The 22,170-nt window shown below is 36.9% G+C and overlaps 1 protein-coding gene across 3 annotated transcripts in view; it reads left to right on the top strand.

Annotated features, from left to right (window-relative positions):
• Nucleotides 1-22,170, top strand: part of CACNB2 (calcium channel, voltage-dependent, beta 2 subunit) — an 84,707-nt gene that overhangs the window by 29,371 nt on the left and 33,166 nt on the right. For all 3 annotated transcript variants that reach the window (XM_010021336.1, XM_010021335.1, XM_010021334.1), the window contains exons 3-5: nt 15,695-15,817; nt 19,952-20,088; nt 21,795-21,871. In XM_010021336.1, the coding sequence (XP_010019638.1) occupies nt 15,695-15,817; nt 19,952-20,088; nt 21,795-21,871 (337 nt within the window). The remainder of the gene's footprint in view (nt 1-15,694; nt 15,818-19,951; nt 20,089-21,794; nt 21,872-22,170) is intronic.

Raw genomic sequence — 22,170 nt, 5'->3', positions numbered from 1 at the left:
GAGCTTTATGAGCCGCTTTGCCACACTTCCCGTGTCTCAGGAAGTTGCTACCCGACCTACTACAGAGTGACATTTTCTCTCTGCAGGTTGCTCCCTGCATGTCCCTTTGGGTGGTGGGGAGGACTGTCTCCAGTGTTAATCTAACTCCCTTCTTAATCTTTCCCTGTTAATCTAACCTTTCCCCCCTTTCTTAGCCCCTCATGGAGGTGGGGATCTCGGTCTGTGCTTCCCACCAGGGCATGTATCCATTCTCCCCACACCCATCAGCCTGCATGGCAGCCTCTCACGCAATGCAGAGTGCTGTCCTTTACCTGCAACCAAACGTGGTGCTGAAGGTTAATGTTCTACTTCTTCAGTTGCAAGATATGCCCAAGTGCTTCTATGTTTTATTCCCTTCTATTCTTTGCTACTTTCCCAGATGTTCCCATAAACTGTAACTAGTTTTCCCAAGTTTCCTCCTTTCACTTTTATTTGCCCAAAACTTAGTCAGTAGTACTCAGACTATTCCAGTACTGGCAGAAGTACTTTCTGACGTAAACTGGAGTGGTGTGAACTGTGTTGTCTGGAGTCATGTTTAAATACATCTAGAGCCTTTTGTTTGAATGTAGAGGGAGTACCTCACTGTTTCTCTTTACTTGGTTTCATACAGTGGTCCAAACTTTCATATGTTAAGGAAAAGTGTTAGTAGTAAATCCCTTTTTATAACTGGGAAACAGATTAATGGTTTTGGGGGCATCTAAAACCCTTGCATGGGATCCTTTTTTTTATGTACCCCATTCACTACTCGGTGATAACCTGAGCTGCAGCTCCTTCCATCTCTCCTTGGTCTGCAGCTGCACCCTTTGCAGTTAGCACTTTCACTGTCTCAACTGAGCAGCAGTTGCAGCAAATAGGACTCGTTCAGCTCTTCTTGTAGGAGCAATCTGCTTGCACGCAAGGGCCTGCCTCCCCTTTCTGGTGACTCAGTTCCTTTGCCATGGTCTTCTCTTGTCCCTCTTACCACAGTGACAGGAATGAAACAAATGAACAAATTCTTGCTGAAAGCCTGAAGTCTGCTCATAACTTCCTAAACTGCTTAGAACTAGCACAACTACTTAAAACTAGCACAGCGAATCTCATGAATTTGAGAAAACTCAAAATGAGAAAGGCTACTTCTCTGGGTAGGGTTGGTCTTTTCTTTAAGTCTGGTTTTCTGCCCAGCAACTTGGTAACTTTTTTGGTTGAAATAAACCCCACCTTGTCTCTTTTAGGATCCAAGAAAAAAAATCTTTCCTTCTGTCACTCTGGGTCTAATCTTTTTTTATGCTTCTCCCCCTGCCTGCATATTGCCATTGTGAGCTGCATATCAATGCTTTTATGAATTTTAATATATAGCACTTCGAAGTCACATTAATAAACACATGAGAAGTTCATAGAGTACCAGAAAAGGATAATTAACTAAAGCAATATGTATGTATATAGAGCCTCTATGTTTGCTCTGGGGACAAAAAGTAGGTAAAAAATAATTCACTAGATCTATCTCTGTTCGTAGAAAAGAAGTAGTATTAGATGTGAAAGAAAGATTAGCTGTGTGGTGACTCCATGAAGTCCAGTATGAGTTTAACCAAGCTAGTGCAAGTAGTGAAACAGAGAGAGAGTTTGAGTGTTTTATGAATGTTGGTTTTGCAGTCTATTTCCTGGTGGGTGATAGCATCTTTCTGGGGTTTTTATTGTTTGCATGTGTTTTTGTTTTTTTTTTTTTCTTTTTCTTTTTTCTTTTTCTTTGTTTTTTGTTTTTTTGGGGTTTTTTTAATATATTTAAGTAGTGTTAAATAATAACGCTTTTGACATAGGAGCTGGCAAAGGCTGGAGATAAAGTCTAAAATTAAATGAGTTTAATAACATTGAGATATTTTGGTTTTAAAATAAACTTATGTAAATGTGAAAAAGCTCGCACAGTAAAATAAAATTAAGAATTAAAGGGATTTCAAAGCATTCCCAAGAAGCCTGTTCTTCTACATCAACTCAGGATGAGTTGTACCTAAGCAATTCCTTAGTAGGTTTTTGTGTAACTTATTCTTAAACCCCCTGACACTTAGAAAATAAGTAATGTTTCTGTGTGCTCTCTGCTGTTAGCTACACCCCTAATCATCATTGCTGTTCTTGTCCAAACCATTTTTCTACTTTTTAATATTAATATACATTAAAAGCAGGAGGAAAAATATTTTAAATATTAAAATAACTAATTTTATGTAATTTTATAGGGTTTTTTCCCTTTTTTGTTGGTTCTATTGTATTCATATTAATTTACCCTTTAGTATTCTTTCCTAAGTTGCAGGTTATGTACTTTTTATTTTTTTTTCATATAGGTTAGTTTGTGATTGTGTCCTTAATATTATTTCACTGAGGACCTGTCACTTTCCTGAACTAATTTTTATCATGAGAACTGTTTCCCATGGGAAGCAGTTATACTTGAGAATACACTGAAAGTATATTAAAAACTGCTTTCCCAGAGACTATTTGTATTCATTCTCTTGTTGGTGAGATTTCCCTTTTCATGAGTACTTGTTTCTTTCCACTTTCATGTTCTTAAACTGATTCTACCAGTTGATCAGAAACAAACCTAGGAGAGCTTCTTTTGTTTTGTTTTCCTGACTTGTGGTTTCCAGCACATTCATAGGTGTTACTCTTACCCTGCTTGCCTCTATTCTCAGTAAATGGCTACATAGTTTAAATATGTCATTAAGACAATGACCTATCCTTACATGATTAATAGTTATTCAAATAAAACTGTTATCATCTTCGCCAGGGTTGATTGCTCTTAATATGTATCTTCTGTTTCTATTTCCTGATTGGTTTGGGATTAATTTTATTTGTTTATTGTCCTTAAATCAGAGACTTTCAATGGTCTGTCTCATAGTGCATTCTAAACCTTAGAGAAGTTCTACACGATTATTATGCTAGGCAACATCTTTCTTTTCCTTTCCAGAAAACATAATCTCCTTCATGTAAATTCTAGTTGTGCAGATTTTCACACAACTCTGTTTTATTAATTAAGACATGATTTTTGTTATGCAGTGGACTTCCAGTTCCTTTCAGTTACCATATTGGTGAGAACACAAAGTGACAATAAAAGATTTGTCTAAATTGTTTATTGATATGTAAAAAGATGAGTTAGTTGTCTTCAGGTTTAAACAAATGAAAGGATGCTGTTTAATGAGGTACACAATCTGTATTGTTTCATGTGAAACCCACCATGATATCATGTACTATATTTAATAAGTTTTATTTTATAATGAATGTTTTAAAACTTAAGCTAATGTTACATTAATGTAATATAAAAATTACAAAGCTGCCTAAAGTTAATATTGTGTTTATTAATTTATAGTAGGTCTTATTCCATGGTGCAGAAACTGATTCATTGTAGATGAAAACCAGTATAACATGCTTTTGTTTTCCAATGTCTGACAAGTACTAGAAATCTTGAATTTGATGCTAGTCAACCAATTTGAAAAGTTACGCTAGCAAAGAAGAGTGCTTCTTTGGGATGGAATAGAAATGTAAAACAAGATTAAAATATATTACTTAAATATTACCTACTTATTTTATTTTGTCTCTCCATTCTCCATGTCTTGCAAACAGGTTTTATTAACAAAAATAGAATATTTTAACAGCATTGCCGCTTAATATTCTACTTTTAGGCTTCACTCCAGTCTTGTAGTTTCTTTAAGTAAATATGGAAATAGAACATGCCTATTAATAAAATTCATTTAAATTGAAAAAATAAATAAAGTGCAGAATTGTACCATCTGTTTTCCTGTATCCCCACTATCACTTTGTGCACATGACTTATGCCATAATGGCTGTTTACAACCTTCTGGTTGGCTACCGGCAATTCAAAGGGAATTGCAGATCTTCTTGGAGTATAGCCATGAATTTTACACATGGGGTTTCCTGATGAGCATCCTTGTTCTCCTCTGGGTGTTCTGCCCTCTACAGTTTTTGGCAATGGGAAACAAATTAAATTTTAGAGCTCTTTAATATAAGCTAAACCTTACAAAATAAAGGGCAAGACAGTCTGGGGGTTGGAGGAGAGAAGGGCTGATTCTCACCCCAGTGGCAATTGCTTCCCAGGAGAACCTGTTGCAGCAATAGGTGAAATCATGTAAAGTCCTGTGTAATGTTGAATGTGTAAATGACAGTTGTTTATGAATAAGATGCTGGTATGTGCAATACCTATTGTCTGTGGATAAAACAACTGTGTGTAGATAGGCAGCTGTATCATATAAGCATATTATCTTGCTCAGGCTGATTTCCTGATAAGACTGAACGTGGGCTGCTCGGCTTGCTTTGGATCAGCCTAAGGAACTATGTCCCTGCATACCTATGGAAAATCCAGTCCACTGAGCCAAAGAAAGCAGACTAAATTAAAATTGTCTAGAAACTCAAATTAGAATTCCTTCTACTGTTTTGCATTTTGATACGATATCTCTTTTTCGTACAAAGATAAAATTGTTACAGTTCTGTGTCATTTTGTTTCATGCTTTTGTAATAACTATTGCGGCATCCAACCTGGAACTAAACCTTAGCAGTTCTATGGCTATAATAAGAGTATTGCCAGCTAGTGTTTTATCTGCTGGCTAGATGACTAGCTGTGCACCAGCTGTATAATATATTCTGTAAGGATATCATTATCATAGCACTTCATTCTTGCATCTCATACACCCACCAGGAAACCTGTTTTATCTTGTGCTCTGAGCAAGGAATCCAAATGAGATGTCTTAAGGAAAAGTAAATATTGAATATTAGGAAGTATTAAAGAGAAGTAGTTCCATTTCTAGCATGTTACTGTGAGAGAGTGTTTCTGGACAGGAATGGGATGGAAACTCTCATAAATCTTTAGGCCTTGGTTATGTGATGGTCTTGGCACAGCTCAGACAAAGAATGGCCCAAAGCCTGGGTTTTAACCACTCTTATGTTGGCTTTTCCCCTGCATAATTCTGCCTGATTTCTGGCTTATGTCAGAGAAGGCCTAGCAGTGCTCTAATTTAATTCTAAATCTTTGGTGGATTTTTCTGGTAAAAAGGGAACTCCAGAGCATGTGGGCAAGGCAGTGACTCTTCCTGTTACAGGGCAGGAGAACTGCCCTGCATTGCAAGAGCAGCTCTGCTGGTGCTAAACCTCCCAGGAACTCTCCCATGGAAAGAGAAGGGTAAGGGCTAAGCACTTACTGCTCTCCCAGATGGGCATGGCCACAGTGGTGATCAGGATGAGGACTCAAGATGGCCATTTTAGCCTGAAGGGCAAAATAAGGATTTTAATAGATAGAGGGGAATTACAATAGACGAAGTTAGTGACATAGAATTTTTTTTATTTTTCTTTTATTGTTTGGTCATTCTTCCAAAATTAAGATATCTGTCCTGATACTTTATATGCTTCATATCAGCTTCAGCTAGACTTCATTTAAAAAAAAAAAAAAATCAGATAAACTACATTTCTGACTAGCTTTAATTTAAATAGCTCTACTTCCCAAGTCTCACAGTGGTTCTGCTTTCAGCAAATATTTGAGAGCACAGCCAAAGCGTGCCTCAGGTCTAGTACTATTTCTTTTACAGAATAGTAAACCATTTGCAGTCTGTTAATTCTGTGATTGCAGTTACAAGGAGTTTTTGGCAGTGGATGTAAAGGTTTCAGTCATACTGATGGTGTATGAAAAGGTCAGCGTGACACTAGAAATGTATTACTTAAGGGATCATTTTGTTGTTTTATTTAAAAGTAGAAAATTGCACACACACACACACAATTACATTTAAAAATAAACAAACAAAGTACACAATATTCAGTGCTGTAAAGCTAGAAAATGAAAAATGTGAAGTGGTATGTGCTAGCTTAACTTTTGTGTGCAGATGCATAATTCTATAGTCTTTACTGTATAGTCTGATTATATTTAACAAGTAATTGTTGATTATTTTGTTTCTGCTTTTTTGTTCTCTTTTTTGTAGTGGCCCAGTGTTATATTTACTGCATATTAAGTAGATGTATTCAATTCTCTAGTGATTTCTTGTTTTTGTGGGGTCTTGTGCAGAAGCTATCTGAATGCTGCGTGAGCTTTAATTTGTCCTTACAGTGTTGGAGCTGGACCACTAAGTCACAGACTGAGAACAAAAGTTTATAATAATGTTGAGTGACAAATTTAAGAAACCTTCCAACCATAACACTGAATTGTGGGTAGGATTTGGTATGCTGAATAGCAAGGGTTTGGTGCTTTAGTTCTCTGTTTCAGGGATAGAGAGAGGCAAAGGTGATTCATGCCATCTTAAGAGATAACTCATCCCTTAGAGACTGCTTGCCATTCTCAGTTGGACTTTGTGATCCTCGCTTTTTGGTGGCAAAAATTAATCCACTGGAGAAGTATAAGACTCTCTAGAGAACTCCTAGGCTTTCATACATTCTTGATCTGTGTTGTGGTTTAAACCCAGGACAATCTGCCGCAAGGGGAGATCTTTCCTGCATGCAAGGTACAGTACTGAGGCAGAGAGAATATATGATTATGAAGTTAATGACTAGTACCGTAGTAGTATACACAGTGAAGGCTCAGTTAAAGATACCAGCACCATTCCTTTAAGTTAAAGGTACCTCCATTCTCATTTTCCCAGAGCCTGGGATTTTAACATTCAACTTTAATAAATGTTCTTCCAGCACAGTTTAAAGGTATATGCTACATGTTACAATTTCTGTAATCTGTATCTAGGCTGTGAGGGAGATTTGCAGAAGAGATTCCATTTGAATTTACGTATGAGAATTAGCTCTGATAGTGAAATACTTACAGAAACAATAGTTAGTTAAAGAGTAGTCTAACGGGTAAGGGTAAGTGTCTAATGGATAAGGTCTAGTGGAATTTGCCCCTGCTTATGGAAGGGTGGGTGGAACTAAATGATCTTTAAGGTCTCTTCCAATCCAAATCATTCTATGATTCATTCTATCATTCTATGATGGCTGCTATGGCCATAAAGTGTAATCATGTGAAATGGGCAGGAGCATTGAGTCAACTGTAGTGTTTACCATATGCTGACATAACTTCTCAGATTTTGTTTAGCATATTAGTTAAGACCTTTCAAACTCTAAAATACCATCCTTGGAACATGTATTCATGTAACTCCTAGAAATAGACCACTCTAGCTGCATAATGTATGTATATAATAAAGGAAGAATTTTTCTTCATAGTTTCTTAAAAACCACATGCTTAATTTATTATGTAAAAGTGAAACATTTTAACATTAACCTTTGGCTCTAGCAGTCATAGAGACTTTCTGATTCAATTGAAAAAAATGAAGTGCAAATTATTTAAATGTTGGAACTAGCAATAAAACTTGCATGCATAATAATTAAGAAAATTTTCAGTTATATAGCTATTTTCAGGAGCTTTTGTTAATAGTATCTACATTTTTAGCTAACCGTTGCATTGTTGATTTATTGGTTACTTTAGCTTGCTGTGTCACAAATTTATGCTTTTCCTGGATAATATTTGTTTGCGAACAGCCTGAAAATGTTGCTGCAGATCTTTTATCTATGTGAACCTTAATTTAGCCAAAAAGCTAAGATCTACTAAAATGCTGTCTCATAAGCTTAAAATGTCTCATAAGCATAAAATGTCCTCACTCTGACATTGAAAAAAAGAACTTGAAATCCCAACACAGTATTTTTGTTGCAAATTACAGTTTTCATCTGCTGGCTTTTGCTGCCAGAATAAGCATGTTTTCCATAAGCACAAACAGACTTTTTCAGCTGTGCCTGTTTCCAGTTGTTCCTGTTAACTCCCCAAGTGGATGGTACTGAAGAGCCACCTTCCTGGCACACTTGCATGCAAACAACACACAGCCGCCGATGAGTTTTGGCATTATGCTCTAATAAAAAAAGACCCCACTCATATGAGAAAGCTCTGTGTGCGTCACTAAAGCTATTTCAGTCTTTGCTGCCTCCTGAGCTGAATGTAAACCGACATCGGTGACTCTCTATTCAGATACGATTTCGTAAAAGGAAGTAGGAAAAATAACTTTCAAGCTGTGTGTGAAGATGAGCTAAAATAGTAACAAAAGTATCTCAAGAGGACAAAAAAACCTCTTAAACCTACCTGTTGTGTAAGAAAAAATGAATCTGGCAGACTCTTTTGTACCAGCTGGATGTGTTAAATTTTCCTTCTTTACCATTGAAAGCAGGCATTGCTGTATCAGAAATACCAAAGAACTGAAAGGATTCAGAGATTTCCTCAGGAAATTTTCCCTCAAATGGGTCTCAATCCCAGGGAAAATCATACTTAAGCTTTAATAGCTGAATGTCCAGGCAGTGACACTTGCAACCTGCTTAGAGAGTCCAAGAGGAAAACTGATAGCAGTGGTGGCCTGTGTGATGGGTATGTCTCCTTGCTGGCTGCTCTTGCAGGAGGGTGCATGTTGGTGTTAGGCGCTGGAGAGCAGCGGTTATGATGTTTCCTAGGCAAGAATTTGGTGAGCCAACGTTTGGTAAGGCAGCATGCAGGCGATAGTGGTGGCTGAGTATAGTTCACATTGCCTTAGTTTTGGAAATAGATGTTAAAAGGTACTCAGATCAAATAATTTCTCAGTGCCTGAGTCAGTAATGGCATTTCGCTCCAGGACTATCTGTTCTGGCTGACCACTTCTCTCCCAAATGCCTCAGGAGAGATCCATGCTATCAAAAGCCTTAAATAATTCAGAAGAGTTTAAATTTCATTGTACTGCTGTTGTACTCAGGCTGCTAATTATTAACTACAAGTTTATTGTGTTTTGTTCTCCCACTATACTTTTTTTCAGCTCTTTCAGTTGTTGGAAGTGCTGAGTACAGCACCTTGCACAGGGAGGCACTAATCTGAGACTTGAGCCTCAGGCATTAGATAGTTATGAGGTCAGTGCTGTCTGCTGCAGGAAAGTAATACAACTGCAGTCTTAACTGGAAATAATAGCATATCACACACACACACAAAGCCCTTGACCTAGTGGTTAAAAAACCCCCTCTTTTTAGACAACTTACAGTTAGAACTGGAAATTGGAGGTTTCCACTTGTAATACCACTTCATTTTCCTATACTGCAGAGTAAAATCGAGTATCTGTTGTCTATTATATAGATCAGGCCCCTCACTCGTAGATGTATGAGTGAACTATAGTTCCTGTATGGTTTTTTACCATAAGAGTGGTCAAATACTGGGCAGGATGCACAGAGAGATTGTGGTGTCTGTCCTTGGAGGTGCTCAAGACATGCCTGGACACAGCCTTGAGCAGCCTGATCTGTCCAGACCTGCTTTGAGCAGGGATTGGACTAGCTGACACCAGAGGCCCTTTCCAACCTCAGTTCTTCTGTGGTTCTGTCTTGCAACCAGATTTGTTTGATGCATACACCCACACCAATAAAAGAAGGCCTAATCTTTGCTGGAAAGTCATAGTATTGATTTCTACTTTTAGTGACAGCAGGTATACTCTGGTTTTGGATTGGGACATCCATGAATTGTCATTGCTTCCTTAGCAATGAGATTGCTGAGCAGATGCTATTGTTAGAGGCTGGTCAATTACTTATCTGTAATGAGGCTCCTGCAATAATCAACATTTAGGATGTGAACTGCTTGTGTATTCATGTGGGTTTGATTTTTATTTCTTGTGTAACAGATGTATAGATTAGTGTACAGAATTAAAAAAAATAAAAATTAAGTATTATTGTTTATTTTTGCATTCTTGAGCTGCTTTTGTGACAATATATCTTTCATGTCATTTTAAACTTCTTTAAAATAGTAATGAAAATCACATAATTCTGTAAAACATCTAGGTTTTAAACTGCTTTTGCCTTATATATTTGGCTCTCAGTCTCAACAGCTGGGCAAAATAAAGTGACATATTTTAAGAGAGCAGTTACCAGGCCATCACACTGCTATAGATCTTTGTCCTACGTGAGGTATTAATATTGCTTATAGCCCTGTTTCATTACGTACAGGGCTACTCTGTGGAAATAGTGCCAAATGTAGGTCATTGTCTGACATATTTACTTCCTACCAAGACCTCTAATGAAAAGTTCAGTAGTAGTATCGTCTTTCTTCAGCTGACAAAAAACCCCTGTGTGGTATTTTAAATTTTCAGGAGTGCGAACGTGGTAGTGTTTCAAGAGAGACCCATTATATTCATTACTCTGGAGAAAAAGAATTCCTTGCTTTCACGACAAGGTTACAGGCATCTGTAAAAAGTGGCTGTGATGAAGGATGCGTCGCATTTATGTAGAAGTGGTGAGGAAGGAGACTTGCTTTGAGACAAGTTTTCCAAACTTCACCACAGTTGCTAACTTTGACAACCAACTTGTCAAAATGGTAACTGAAGTAGTTCTGTGAGTCAGTTCTTGACTTAGCTGCCATTGCCCTCATGAAAGATGCATTCAGATTAGCACTCTGTTTCATTTAAACTGCTGTAAATACAGTGTACCTCTACAGTGGGAATGATGTAATAGAGTGAGAAATGAGATGGATCACAGACTCTAGACCCTGATCACCTACTGCTAAAGAAAGTAAAGGTAGCCTTAAGCCTTGCTTGTATTTCTCTAGCCCTAGAGTCATTGCTTCACATAGGACAACTTCAGTGTAAATGAAAACGCTTTGGAGAATGCTCTAATCTGTTTTTCTACGTTCTGGTAGTGGATGGGGAATAGAACTACCTCAGTTATCAAGCAACATTCCCAAAATCAGTGGCCGTGAGGGAGATGACCTGTTCTGAGAGCAAATTCTGTGTCAGAAAGTTTGCCTCCTTGTCTGGGATCCCCAGGGCCTGCATCCACTGGGTTTATGGCACAGCATAAAAAATCTGAAACGAGTTACAAGAAAAAAGGGACCCTGTCATGTTTTAAGTACATTACTAGAAAACAGATTGTACTATTTTGTTCTGTTATTGGGTGAAATATTTCTCAAATACAAATTCAACCAAACAGGTGCAAACTCATTTCAACTGACAAATTGGCTGAGGCAGATACAATGTGCAAATGTTGGTGTATGCATTCAATACAAGTTAGTGACAAAACAAGGGTGAAGGAACATAAGTAGTAGAGTACAATAATACTGTAAATTCTATTGATTTAGTAACAAAGGTTGGCATGAAGATGTATAAAGTGAATACAACTTGTGAACCAAAAGGAAGAAGTGAAGTACAGATGGAAAAAGTGAAAATTAAATAAGGTCTCACTACTCCTGTTTAAATTTATGTCCATTACCAAAACTGGACAGCCAGAGTCAGTTTAACAGTTGGTGAATAAGGTTTCATTGTTTCATAATCTGAATTTAAGCCAGAAGCTGAAATTGTTTCATGAAGAACGCCCCTCCAGCACGTGTTCCCTGCTGCCCTAGTGGTAGGGATGATGGTGATGTCTGTGGTGTGGTTAGTGTTCTCCTTGTGGGGTTATTTGGTCTGTTGAATGTTGTATTTTTACAGGGGAAGAAGGGAAAACAAAGTGGAAATGTTCATTCTGAAGATACATGAACTTTTACAGGCTGCATTGTTTCTCTTGAGAGAGATGAAATGTTAAACTGTTTAACATCTGGGAGCATCTGTCCTACTCCAGACTGTGCATTAACTGAATGCTAAACTGACATCACATTTTCATGGAGATTGAGAGAGTGAACAGAAAGTGCTTAACTGTTTTGACCTAGTCTAATTTTAGAACTGGAGGATATGTAAGCAGATGCTAGATATATTTTAAAATATACATATGCATATGTAAAGGGAAAAAATTACATAAGGCCCTAATTACATAACAGCTGGATTTTATTTTATTTTTTTAGTTCAAGACAATGTAGTTCAAGAAAAGAAAAAGTAGTCAATTTGACAGTTCTATGACGCCAGAATTATTTATTTATGTAAAAAAGCTAGCATTTAACTTTTATAAATTAATTAGTTTTAAATATTCAATTAGATGAATTATTGTAGTCTAATCCCATGGTACTTCAGTCTCCCTTTCTACCAGTATGTCAAGTATCTAAAATGGGACACACCATTTCTGTGAATATCTGTAGCTCAATGTTCTGCTTTGTTTTTTCTACTCGGAGTTTTACATTAATTTTTCAATGGCAGAAAATGACAGAGGTGTTTTTACCTGCTACTAAACTTTCACCTTAAGATAGTTCTGGAGTAGTTTCCATTATTCTCTTTTTCGTGGGTAGTCAGGTGTGCCCTCATAGGAAATTCTAGATCATTTCTTAGAAGTATGTCAAGGACATTTACTTGCTGAAGATGTCTGTTTGTTGCAGTGCAGCAGAGATTTTTGAGTCTTTAGTCAGCCTAAATTCTTTCATCCGCTGATACTATTATGAGTAAGTCACAATACTCTGTTGAGCATTTTTCATATTCACTAGAGGATATAGCAAATATGAGAATAGATAAGCAGGTGTATTATCCCCCTTATCAGTGTTTGGCAAAGGTTGTTCCTTAATATTTCCATTCTTGTTCTGAGATTCATTTCTACAATGACAGTTTACTATGCTTTACAAAAAGATCATTCTTAATACAATGAATGATTTATTCCATGCTGTACTATTTAATGATGAAGTATTGTTTAGATTTGACAATTTAATGCTTATTCATATCTGTATTTTCAGTATTGAAATGAGTAATAGCATAGAAAGCATCAACTCTGTTAGTCTCTAATTTTAAAATTCAGGAAAGTTGTGGGGGTTTTTTAAGCATAGTAAATCCCAGTAATTTGTTACCTTTTATTTTTGAGGAAGATAGATGATATCACTGAACTCAGTGCGTGTGTGACTATGTTTTTTCTTTGTGGATTCTGTGATCGTTTGCTGCCTTTTGGGTTGGGTAGCTGAGTGCTAGTAATAACTGAGCATAGCAGAGGAGTTCAGTAAGACACAAATTTGGGCTGCTAGAGAGTGGACATACTCAGACTGCAAGGTTTTTAAACTGTTGTGGAGGAATCACCAAATTTTATTTTTTGGATGGTCATTTTCATTAACGCTCATTTTTAGATATGTAATCAAGAATGCATAAGCATATCTTGATGCCCTTCTAACAGTCCATCTGTGTAATGACAAGGTTAACTTACCATGGGCTTAGTAAGGGACATGCCTGTCTTTCATACTGGCGTTCAGAAACTGCTCTTAGGTGCCTCAACTCTGCAGCACACTGGAAAATTTCAGGGTATGAGAAAGACACCCAACACAATGAGTTCAGCTAGCTATTGGGGGTTTTTTTTTATTGTTTTTTAATAAAAAAGAAAAGTCTATCATTTTCTAACATAGGATGGTAGCTAATAAGAACATCTACTAAACTCACCTAAAACAGTTCCCTCGTTATACATATTTTTCTACATATTTTCCCTGTTAATGGATGAATTTGATCCACTTACCAGTTGTGTCTGTGTATTTTTTAAATGCTGTTCCTGATTTGAACTTTTTTTCTGTTGCACAGTGCAAATACAATCATCTTATTGATACCACCTATATCTATTGAGTAACATCTTCAGCGTGTTCTAACAGCAATAGGATTTTCCTTGTTGAAAGTGAAGATACTGTTTATTTTATTACTGCGTTTCACACAGCACTCCTCTTTGTTAACATACTGTTTCTGTTCAGGTGACGTGAAAAGAAAAGCAATCAACTTATTTGCAACATTCTGATTCTGGCTAAACACCAAGAAAGACATTGACCTCTTGGGATGTGTGATTTCAACCCATAACTATATTCAGCTGCATTTAATTTTTTAGTGTGCCATAGGCTTTCCGGTTTAAAAGAGCACCTGTTAAATTGGTACCAGTTTCAGTCTTTAGAGTCCTTCTACCCAACCTTTCTTCTACCCAACCTTCCCTAAGATTTTTCCACTAATTCTGGAAGAAAGAACAGATGGGATAATGTCCTTTTCCAATAATTTCCTGATCATCTCTTCATACAAATACATATTTAGATATAGAACACCACATAAATATGAAGCCCATTCTGCAATCCCCTCCCAAAATTTGTTTTTGTTGAAACTGCCTGTTTCACTTCTGGCTAGGGAGACTCTCTCAACCCCACTGTTACAAAATAGCTCATTGTTTCTCCTTCTAAATTAAAAAGCCTTCCTAGAATGTGCACTTAGATGTAAATTGTTTGACTGTGGTAATTCATTCAAATATAGGCCTATTTAAGGAGTTTTAAAATCTGCTTTATTGGAACCCTGTGGCTTTTACAGCACATTAGACCTAAATTAAGCAATAGGGAACCTACTCTCCCTTTACTTCCAGCTGTCCTTTCCAGACCAGGTAGCATGATATTGTCTTTAGAATTATTTATGTATCTCCCTCATTATTTTATCACGTATTTTAAGGTGGCAGATTTCTGTCTCCTAGCACTATACAGTTTAACAGAGTAAAACCTGGATGAAGCAGGCAGGGATTTTTAGTAATCAGAAAAATATAGCATGATTTTTGGTTTCAGGTGTTCAGGTTTGCTGTCATGAATTCGGGATGCATTTTCATATTCTTTTTTTTTTTTTGAGAATAAATGGAAGCAGTTGCTTATGTAGGAAATGAGACAGTTTTTTTGCTTGTCATCTGAGCAAAATACCATATTTTTAGCCAGGCTGAAGTGATGATGGATACCGACTAATAAAGCTAAAATTGTTGTCTGGTAGAAGTCTTAGTATATTTTAAGATGATAAGTTATGTCATGCCTTCCACAATCCCTCGTGAGCACCTCTGAGACTCAGCTCCTGCCTTTAAAAATATTTTACAAGCCATAATGTACAGGGACTTCAGACTAGATTATAACAGCAGTGTGGAGGAGTTTGGGATGTGCTAAAAGTTTAGCCTGGGGTAGGACAACAGTGGGTCCCAGGGATCCTTTGTCAGGAAAGCAAGCTCAAGGTGTTGTTTGGCATAGAATAAACCAGAATAAAGGTTGTTCTCCTGCATTCTGGTTGTACCTCTGAGAAAAGGAAGCCCTCCGTAGCTGTAGGCTAGGCTGAGCAGCTTTTACTGCTTGCTTAACCGTAGAAAGGTGTTTCAGCATCAGTGGAGCTTGGAATGAGAAGTTGTGCAGGAGGGTGGAGAACAGTTGTGGGGCCAGGGAGCTGTTGACTCTTCCTGCAACCTCTCCTTGAAAATAAAACTTGTGAAAATCCTGTAACTCATTGATATCAACTACCACTATAGGTCATAGGATGAATTATTGGAACTAGTAAATTTCTGTGTCATTGGTATTTGGTAATGAGCTGACAATCTGAGGGCATGTTACTTTGCTCTTGGAATTGCTCTGCAGTGAGGTGTCTTGCTTTAGGGGTCACTGGAAGCTGCTGGCACTGCTTCTCCTAATTTGTGATTTCCCTGAAGACTGCTTGAGGGCTGGCATGTGCCCCTCCATAGCTCTAGGCAAGTGTGGCAGCAGAACTGCAAGCTGCACATAGTATATGAATTGCCAACTGCTTTATGATTTCTAATTACTGGTTTGACTTACTCCAAATGAATTCAGAGTGCTAGCAGCTAGAAAATAATCTCATATTCTATCAAATGTGTTGATATTAAATTACTGAGGTAAGTAAACATGATGTTCTTCATGGATGCTTTGAGCCTTCTCTGTAATTTTTATGATTTAAAAAAGATAACTTACATAAATCACAGTCTCTGTGTACATCTGTATATATGTATGTGTTTGCGAGGGAAATCTTCATGCCATTTATCCTTTGTTTTGCAGACAAAACCAGTTGCATTTGCAGTTCGGACAAATGTTGGGTACAGTGCAGCTCACGATGATGATGTTCCAGTCCCAGGCATGGCCATCTCATTTGAGGCTAAAGATTTTCTTCATGTTAAAGAAGTAAGTAAAACTAGACAAGTAAGTGCATCTCCCTTTAAGGGTCTGAGTTATAGGGCTACTATTTCTTAACATTAAGATAACACTTCACATTGTCAAAGCACTATACAAATGCTATAAAATAAGGAACTGAATATTCCTTGAAATATTATTCCTATAAAAGCGATGACATAATTTCTTTACAATCAAATTAATAAAGTTTGGAAAGTGAATGCTTTTCTTCTTTAGTAAAACTAATTTATTTTGAGCTTTGAAAGTCTACATCTGCATATTCAATGGTATAATTTTTCAGGATTTTACCATTCTGATTCTATGAGGGTTCATTGTGATTCAGCAGCCGAGGGTTGGTTCTCTTTTGTTTGTGTGACTGAATCTCAGTTAACCCTGAAATCCTCAGGTCTCCTTCTTTTCAGTGATGTTACTTCCCTGGCACAGACAGTATTTTGTTAACAGTTACATACTGAAGAACTGATGTGATGTTTCATGATGATAGCAACTGTCAAAAAAGGCACTTTGTGTAAGCTGTATTGGATTTCTTCTGTAGTTTGGCTTTAAAAATTTCCAATTTTTACAGTTTCAATCACCTGAAATAATTTTCATTTTCTGCTTCTTGAAAAACAATATAAAGCAAATAACTTAGTAACTTTCCCATACAGGCCCTCCATAGCAGCCCCCTGGTCCCTTCTGAATGATTCCCTCATTTTACAAATTTTCCCAGCTTCTGGTCATATTCCATTGTGTTTCGTCATAAAATAGTCCATCTGGAAATAGAAATTTATAGCAGAAGAACTAAGAAGTTAGCTTAGGCATGAGAGCAGCGTAGCCATGCATTTAAAGTTATAGCTTTGCGCCATTTTAGACTATCAAAAAATCCCTCAGTAGTTACGATAATGCACAAGGAATCTGCTAGTGCAGATGCTTTGTGGAGGCGATAAGCATTCCTAATACACAGGTAGAAATGCAGGTGTACAGAGGCTAAGGAAACACAAGAAACAGACTTCGGTGCCTTCATACTGATGACTAATGATGATCTTTTTCCATATATGTCAAACACACCAAAAAAACCCATTAATTTGGACTCAGATTGTATATAGTAAAGGAAATGTTTTTTCTACCCGATGATAGTGCACAATAATTGCTTTCTCTTGTGACAGAAGTAGAGATGAGCAGGTACAGAGTCCTGTCAAAAGAAAACCATCAGTATTCTTTGGTGAGACTGGGAACACTGGAAAATACAGCACAATTTGGTTAAATAAATGATTTTGTATAGTCATCTATTCTGTCTGCATTTCAAATGAGGTCATAATCTCAGACTTCACATCAGGTGTTTCCTCTGTTTCCATATGAACCAGAAATACACTGTTAGCAGATCTTCTGTTATAATTTATGCTTTTTCCTCCCAGCACAACTTAGACTCACATGTAAATATGCATGGGAGAAAATGAGGAAGAAAAAGTTTTCTGAACTTTTCTGGATCTTCAGAAATGCCTTGAAAGGAGGCTTAGCTCAGTTGAGTTGTTACGTTGTCTGCAACTGCATCTAGCATTGAGCAATGGAAAAATAGATCTAAATATTCTTGCAGTTTCAGATGTAACAGAATAGGCTCTCTGTGGTAATTGCCTTTAAAAATACCTGATTTTCTCTCTAAGTAGTTAAGGAAAGTTGACTATCTGGCGGTGCTAGGTCAGAGCTGTATTGTGGAAGGGACGCTGCACCCACACCAGATGGAGAGGTAGGAAGGGACTCACAAGGATTCAGACTTGGACCTAAATTCTCTGGTCCCGTGTTCGGCAGCAGCTGTTGCATCTGGGTGGGTTGAACCTCTTCAGGAGTGTGCCCCAAGCAGCAGCTCTTTCCTGCACAGCCGCATCCTCCCTCTCCATCTTCTGTGGCCATGCCCTCCTCACTCTCCAGGGCGATATCCCACCAGATACTGCTCCTTCAGTAATTTTTGTGCTTCCTATAGTTAATGCTGGGAGAACTGAAATGTCCAAAGTTTAATCATTTTTTCAGATGAAAAGCAAAAAAAGCCATACTTGACTATAAAATGTAGCTTTGCTTTTATATTTTATACCTAACTGGTTGCTAGAAATAATGAAATCTAAGTTAATCTCCAATAACTTTGACCTGCATTGTAAGGCCACACTGGATCATTGTTGTTCTCTTCTTGTCTGCGAGGAGTATGCTCTGATCTGTGCTGCTGGGAGGGCTCAGACAAGAAAAAGCTCAGTTCAAAATGTGCATGGGCAGTGGTGAAAAGTACTGCAGTGATTATTTTCATTATTAGTTTACATTCATTAAGGCTCAGTACATATAAAGATGAAGGATTCCTTCCTGCTTGAAGAAACAAGCACTGTACTATAGTTGCTCCTGGACCTTTTGAGGCTTTAGTGCATGGCCATAATTCTGCTTCGCGTGTAATTTGTCTTGGCACTCCAAGCACAGGTTGATTACAGAAAATTGCTCACCCCAGCCTCCACCTTGAGAGCTGGACACCTCACTACCAAGATTAATGTGGTTGTGTAGTAGCCTGCTGTACTGTAGAGCAGTGTAAAGAAGTAGTGGCTGTTCATATTTTGATTTAGTGGTGGTTTTTAGATATCTATCTCTTTCTTTTACAAAGTTAATGATACTACTTCTGCAGACATCATGTATACCGTAGTTCCATAAAACGACAACCTCCATTGGCTCAATTGCTATAGTCTTCCTCCACCTATATTATCCTACAGTATATTTTAAACACACATAAATATCTTTGGTTAGCATTTTGCAATGAAAGGTTATGGTTTTTATAATACGCTTCAGTCTAATACAGCTTTGAGATACTGCTATTCCAGATTAGCTCCCTTTTAAATAGTGTTATTCTTACTCATAAAGGCATCCCACAGGATGAATGTTACAGATACCCTTATATTTTATGAGCTTAAAAGTGAGTTTATTTTAATCTTTATTTTTTGTTAGCTAAATATCTTGAAGTTCATTTCAAATATCACATTCCTACAGTCGCCAAAATGAAAGATAATACTGCAATTTAGGTGGTGTATCATTGATCCACCATCATTTGTATTCTCAGTGAAGTAATTCCTTTTTATGGGAGCCCACACATTTTACATGTTTAAGTCCTAACTGTACACCTGTTAAAACTACTTCTTTAATAATGAAACATGCACTATAATATATACATTCATAGCTTCAGATTCAAGGAGGCAACTTTTCTTCCCATTCAGATGATCTCTTACAGTTTCATAAATAATCCAAACTATCCAAAATTCGTGTTTTAGGGTTGTTCCCATGGAACTCCTAAAGCATTGAATATGAGGCTATACATGAGTGACCTCATCCAAAAATTAATAAATAATAATGGAAAAAGCAGATAGTTCTGCTCTACAGATCTTTGCAAAACAAACAAAAACCACTGTGTATAAATAAAAGTAATTAGAGTAGTCATTATCTCATATTTCATATGGCTGAAATTCAGTGCATTTGTATAATTGCAAGGGGCTTTCAGCTATACAAAGATACCCATTCCTTGTGGATCTATGATAGTACGTTTAAGATGCAGATCACATGAGCTGTATGCAGTAGAGCATATATAAGCAGCAGGATGTAGTCATATTTCAGAAGATTTTAGTGAGTTCAGAGAAGTGGGACAGTTTGAGAAGTAGTACTTTTTATTTCAAATAGAGAATTGAGTATAATGGAGTAGGAAAAATAGATTATTACACAGCTGTAAAATTATTGCAGTCGGTAGGAGCAGATCAGAAGAAATCTCTGGTGTCCACCAAGGAGAAACATCAAGGGAAAACAAAAGCAGCTCTCATGTATGAGGGGAAAAATCTGTGAAGCAGAAAAACATAAAGATGGGGAAATGGGTGGAAATAACAGCCAGGGAGAATATGAAGTCTGCGGAGGAAGGTTTCTGCAATTTAATAATTTGCAAGGTATCATTATTTTAACATATTTCTGGATATTACCACAATTATTCTTCTTCATTGCCATAATAACATAGTACAGTGATTAAGTGCAGGGAAGAATTACATAAAATGGCTTAACTGCAAATTAAAAATAATACCAAAATGATGACAAATGCAGTATTTTCTTAGTATATTGCTTTTTTTTTTTTTTTTTTTTTTGTAGAAATTTAATAATGACTGGTGGATAGGACGGTTGGTAAAAGAAGGCTGTGAAATAGGATTCATACCAAGCCCAGTCAAACTAGAAAACATGAGGCTGCAGCATGAACAAAAGGCAAAACAAGGAAAATTCTACTCCAGGTAATAACAACAAATCATTAAAAATGGTAGCATTGCCTGTGACACAACTTGGAAGTTAATGCTGTGTATGCTATGCTTCTGTTTAATTATTGTAATTGGTAGTTACAAACTTTTTGAAAGACTGAAGGAATTAGCATTTATTTATATAATTAATGTCATTGCCATTAGAGAGAGAAAGTAGATATTTAGATTGATAGTCTGTGGTGGCCTATTCAATTTTATTTTCATAAAATATTTGCAAATATACATTGCAGTTAGTACGTTTACTATGTGCAAGCACAAATTTTGATCTCCCTGAATTCTTTAGCATTTGTTACTTGTTTCCATGATCCTGCAATTTCAAAACCTTCTAAAATCACCTTTAAAGCTGCTTTTAGAAGTTACAGAAAATGTTTAGATCAATTTATTTGTAAGCTGAAATCAATGCCTGTTAGGTACCTCATAGGGAAATCGTTTTCTGGTCTTGTCAAATTCATTGCTTACAAATACAGCGTTTAAGAATACTACATTTTAGGATGGAAGTTTCACATCAAATCGTTCACTGTCTCTGACTGTAGCCATCATTACATAAAAATAAAGATTCAGTCTCCAAATGTATCGAACAAAACTGCAAGATGGTAATAATATTATCTTTACTGTAGAATTCTTAATAAAGCAGTTTTCCAGTAAACATTAACACATGTGGAAGCAAATGTTACTTGCTTCCCTTTGAGTATATAGGAAACAAATATTTCCAGGATGACTCAGCATATGAACCTAGAATTAAGAAAATGTCTAGGGAACATTTGGGAAGCCAGAGAGGCTTTCCTACTTCAAAAGGAAGGGCAGCAGTGTTTGAAAAACACATCTATGCTAGGAGGAGACCAGGATGCTGCAGTGCTCAGTTGCATTTGCTAGCAGTGAAATGCCTTTCCTATGTGTGCTGTCTTCAGCAGGGGGAATCAGGTTCCTTATACTTCTGATACAGCCAAATTTGACTCAGTGATTCAGACCCTTTCCAAATTGTAAAGGCTTCCATTCTCCGGAACTTCTCACTGGAGATAACACTGTCCTACACTGCAAATGCATTTACTTAGTGCTTATTAATATTTTAAGGTGAACTGGAAACTAGTACTATCACAAGAATTATGTTAACAAATAAAAGGCTAAAAATATTGTTTCATTTTCACAACTTGGATAGGCAGAACTTGACAAAACCTTAGACTGCTTTGTCTTCGTTTGAGAGACTTTTTTTTCCCCAAAGTGCTACCTTGTATTGAGACAGCAAAAGAATTTGTACTTTCATTAAATTGAAAAGATGCTAGGCAAACATACTAACATTTTCATTAGGGAGCTACCAATAATTTGTCCGTTAAAGGGAACAGATATGCTCATTGGCTTAAGAATTAGTCTTAGTAATGAGTGTTAGTATTAATAATTATATATCAGTAGCCACATTAATGGTTGGATTGTATTAAGATCATGAGGTAGTGAGAACATATGCAGCAGAATGAAGTTGCACAGCAGAACCAGGAGCATGGATGATGTTTGCAGTTCCTCAATCCTTGAAATGTATACAAGTTTTGTGTAAGATGTATATTCTATATCTCTGTCAGAAATAGTTTCTCTCTCAGCTAGCAACTCATTTAGAAGGCAGGTGAAAAATAAAGTAGAATAACTATTAAGAAAGATATGAAACTTCCAACTAATTTGTTGCTTTACTCCAGTAAATCAGGAGGAAACTCTTCATCCAGTTTGGGTGACATCGTTCCTAGTTCCAGAAAATCGACGCCTCCATCCTCTGGTGAGTAGGTCATGAACTCTTCACCTTACGGATTCATGCACATAATCTTTTAAAATTTATATACCTTTAGTCCTATTTTTCTTATTCCGTGACTTCATAGGTATAAGTTTGGACTATTGCTTTGCCCTGTAAGGCTGGTTTGAAGTAACGGAGTCAGTGCCTACAAGTTCAGGCAATGTTGAGGCTGTTAACAATGCACACAATTCCCTATTTGCTTTTACCATGGTGTTTTATAACAAATACATAATAAAATGATGAGACTGCATTGCAGTAGGATAGTTAGAGGTTTGGTCTAGTCT

The sequence above is a fragment of the Nestor notabilis genome, unplaced genomic scaffold (assembly GCF_000696875.1).
Source record: "Nestor notabilis isolate BGI_N333 unplaced genomic scaffold, ASM69687v1 scaffold8539, whole genome shotgun sequence".
Lineage (NCBI taxonomy): Eukaryota > Metazoa > Chordata > Aves > Psittaciformes > Psittacidae > Nestor > Nestor notabilis.
This window is presented reverse-complemented; position numbering and strand designations above follow the sequence as displayed.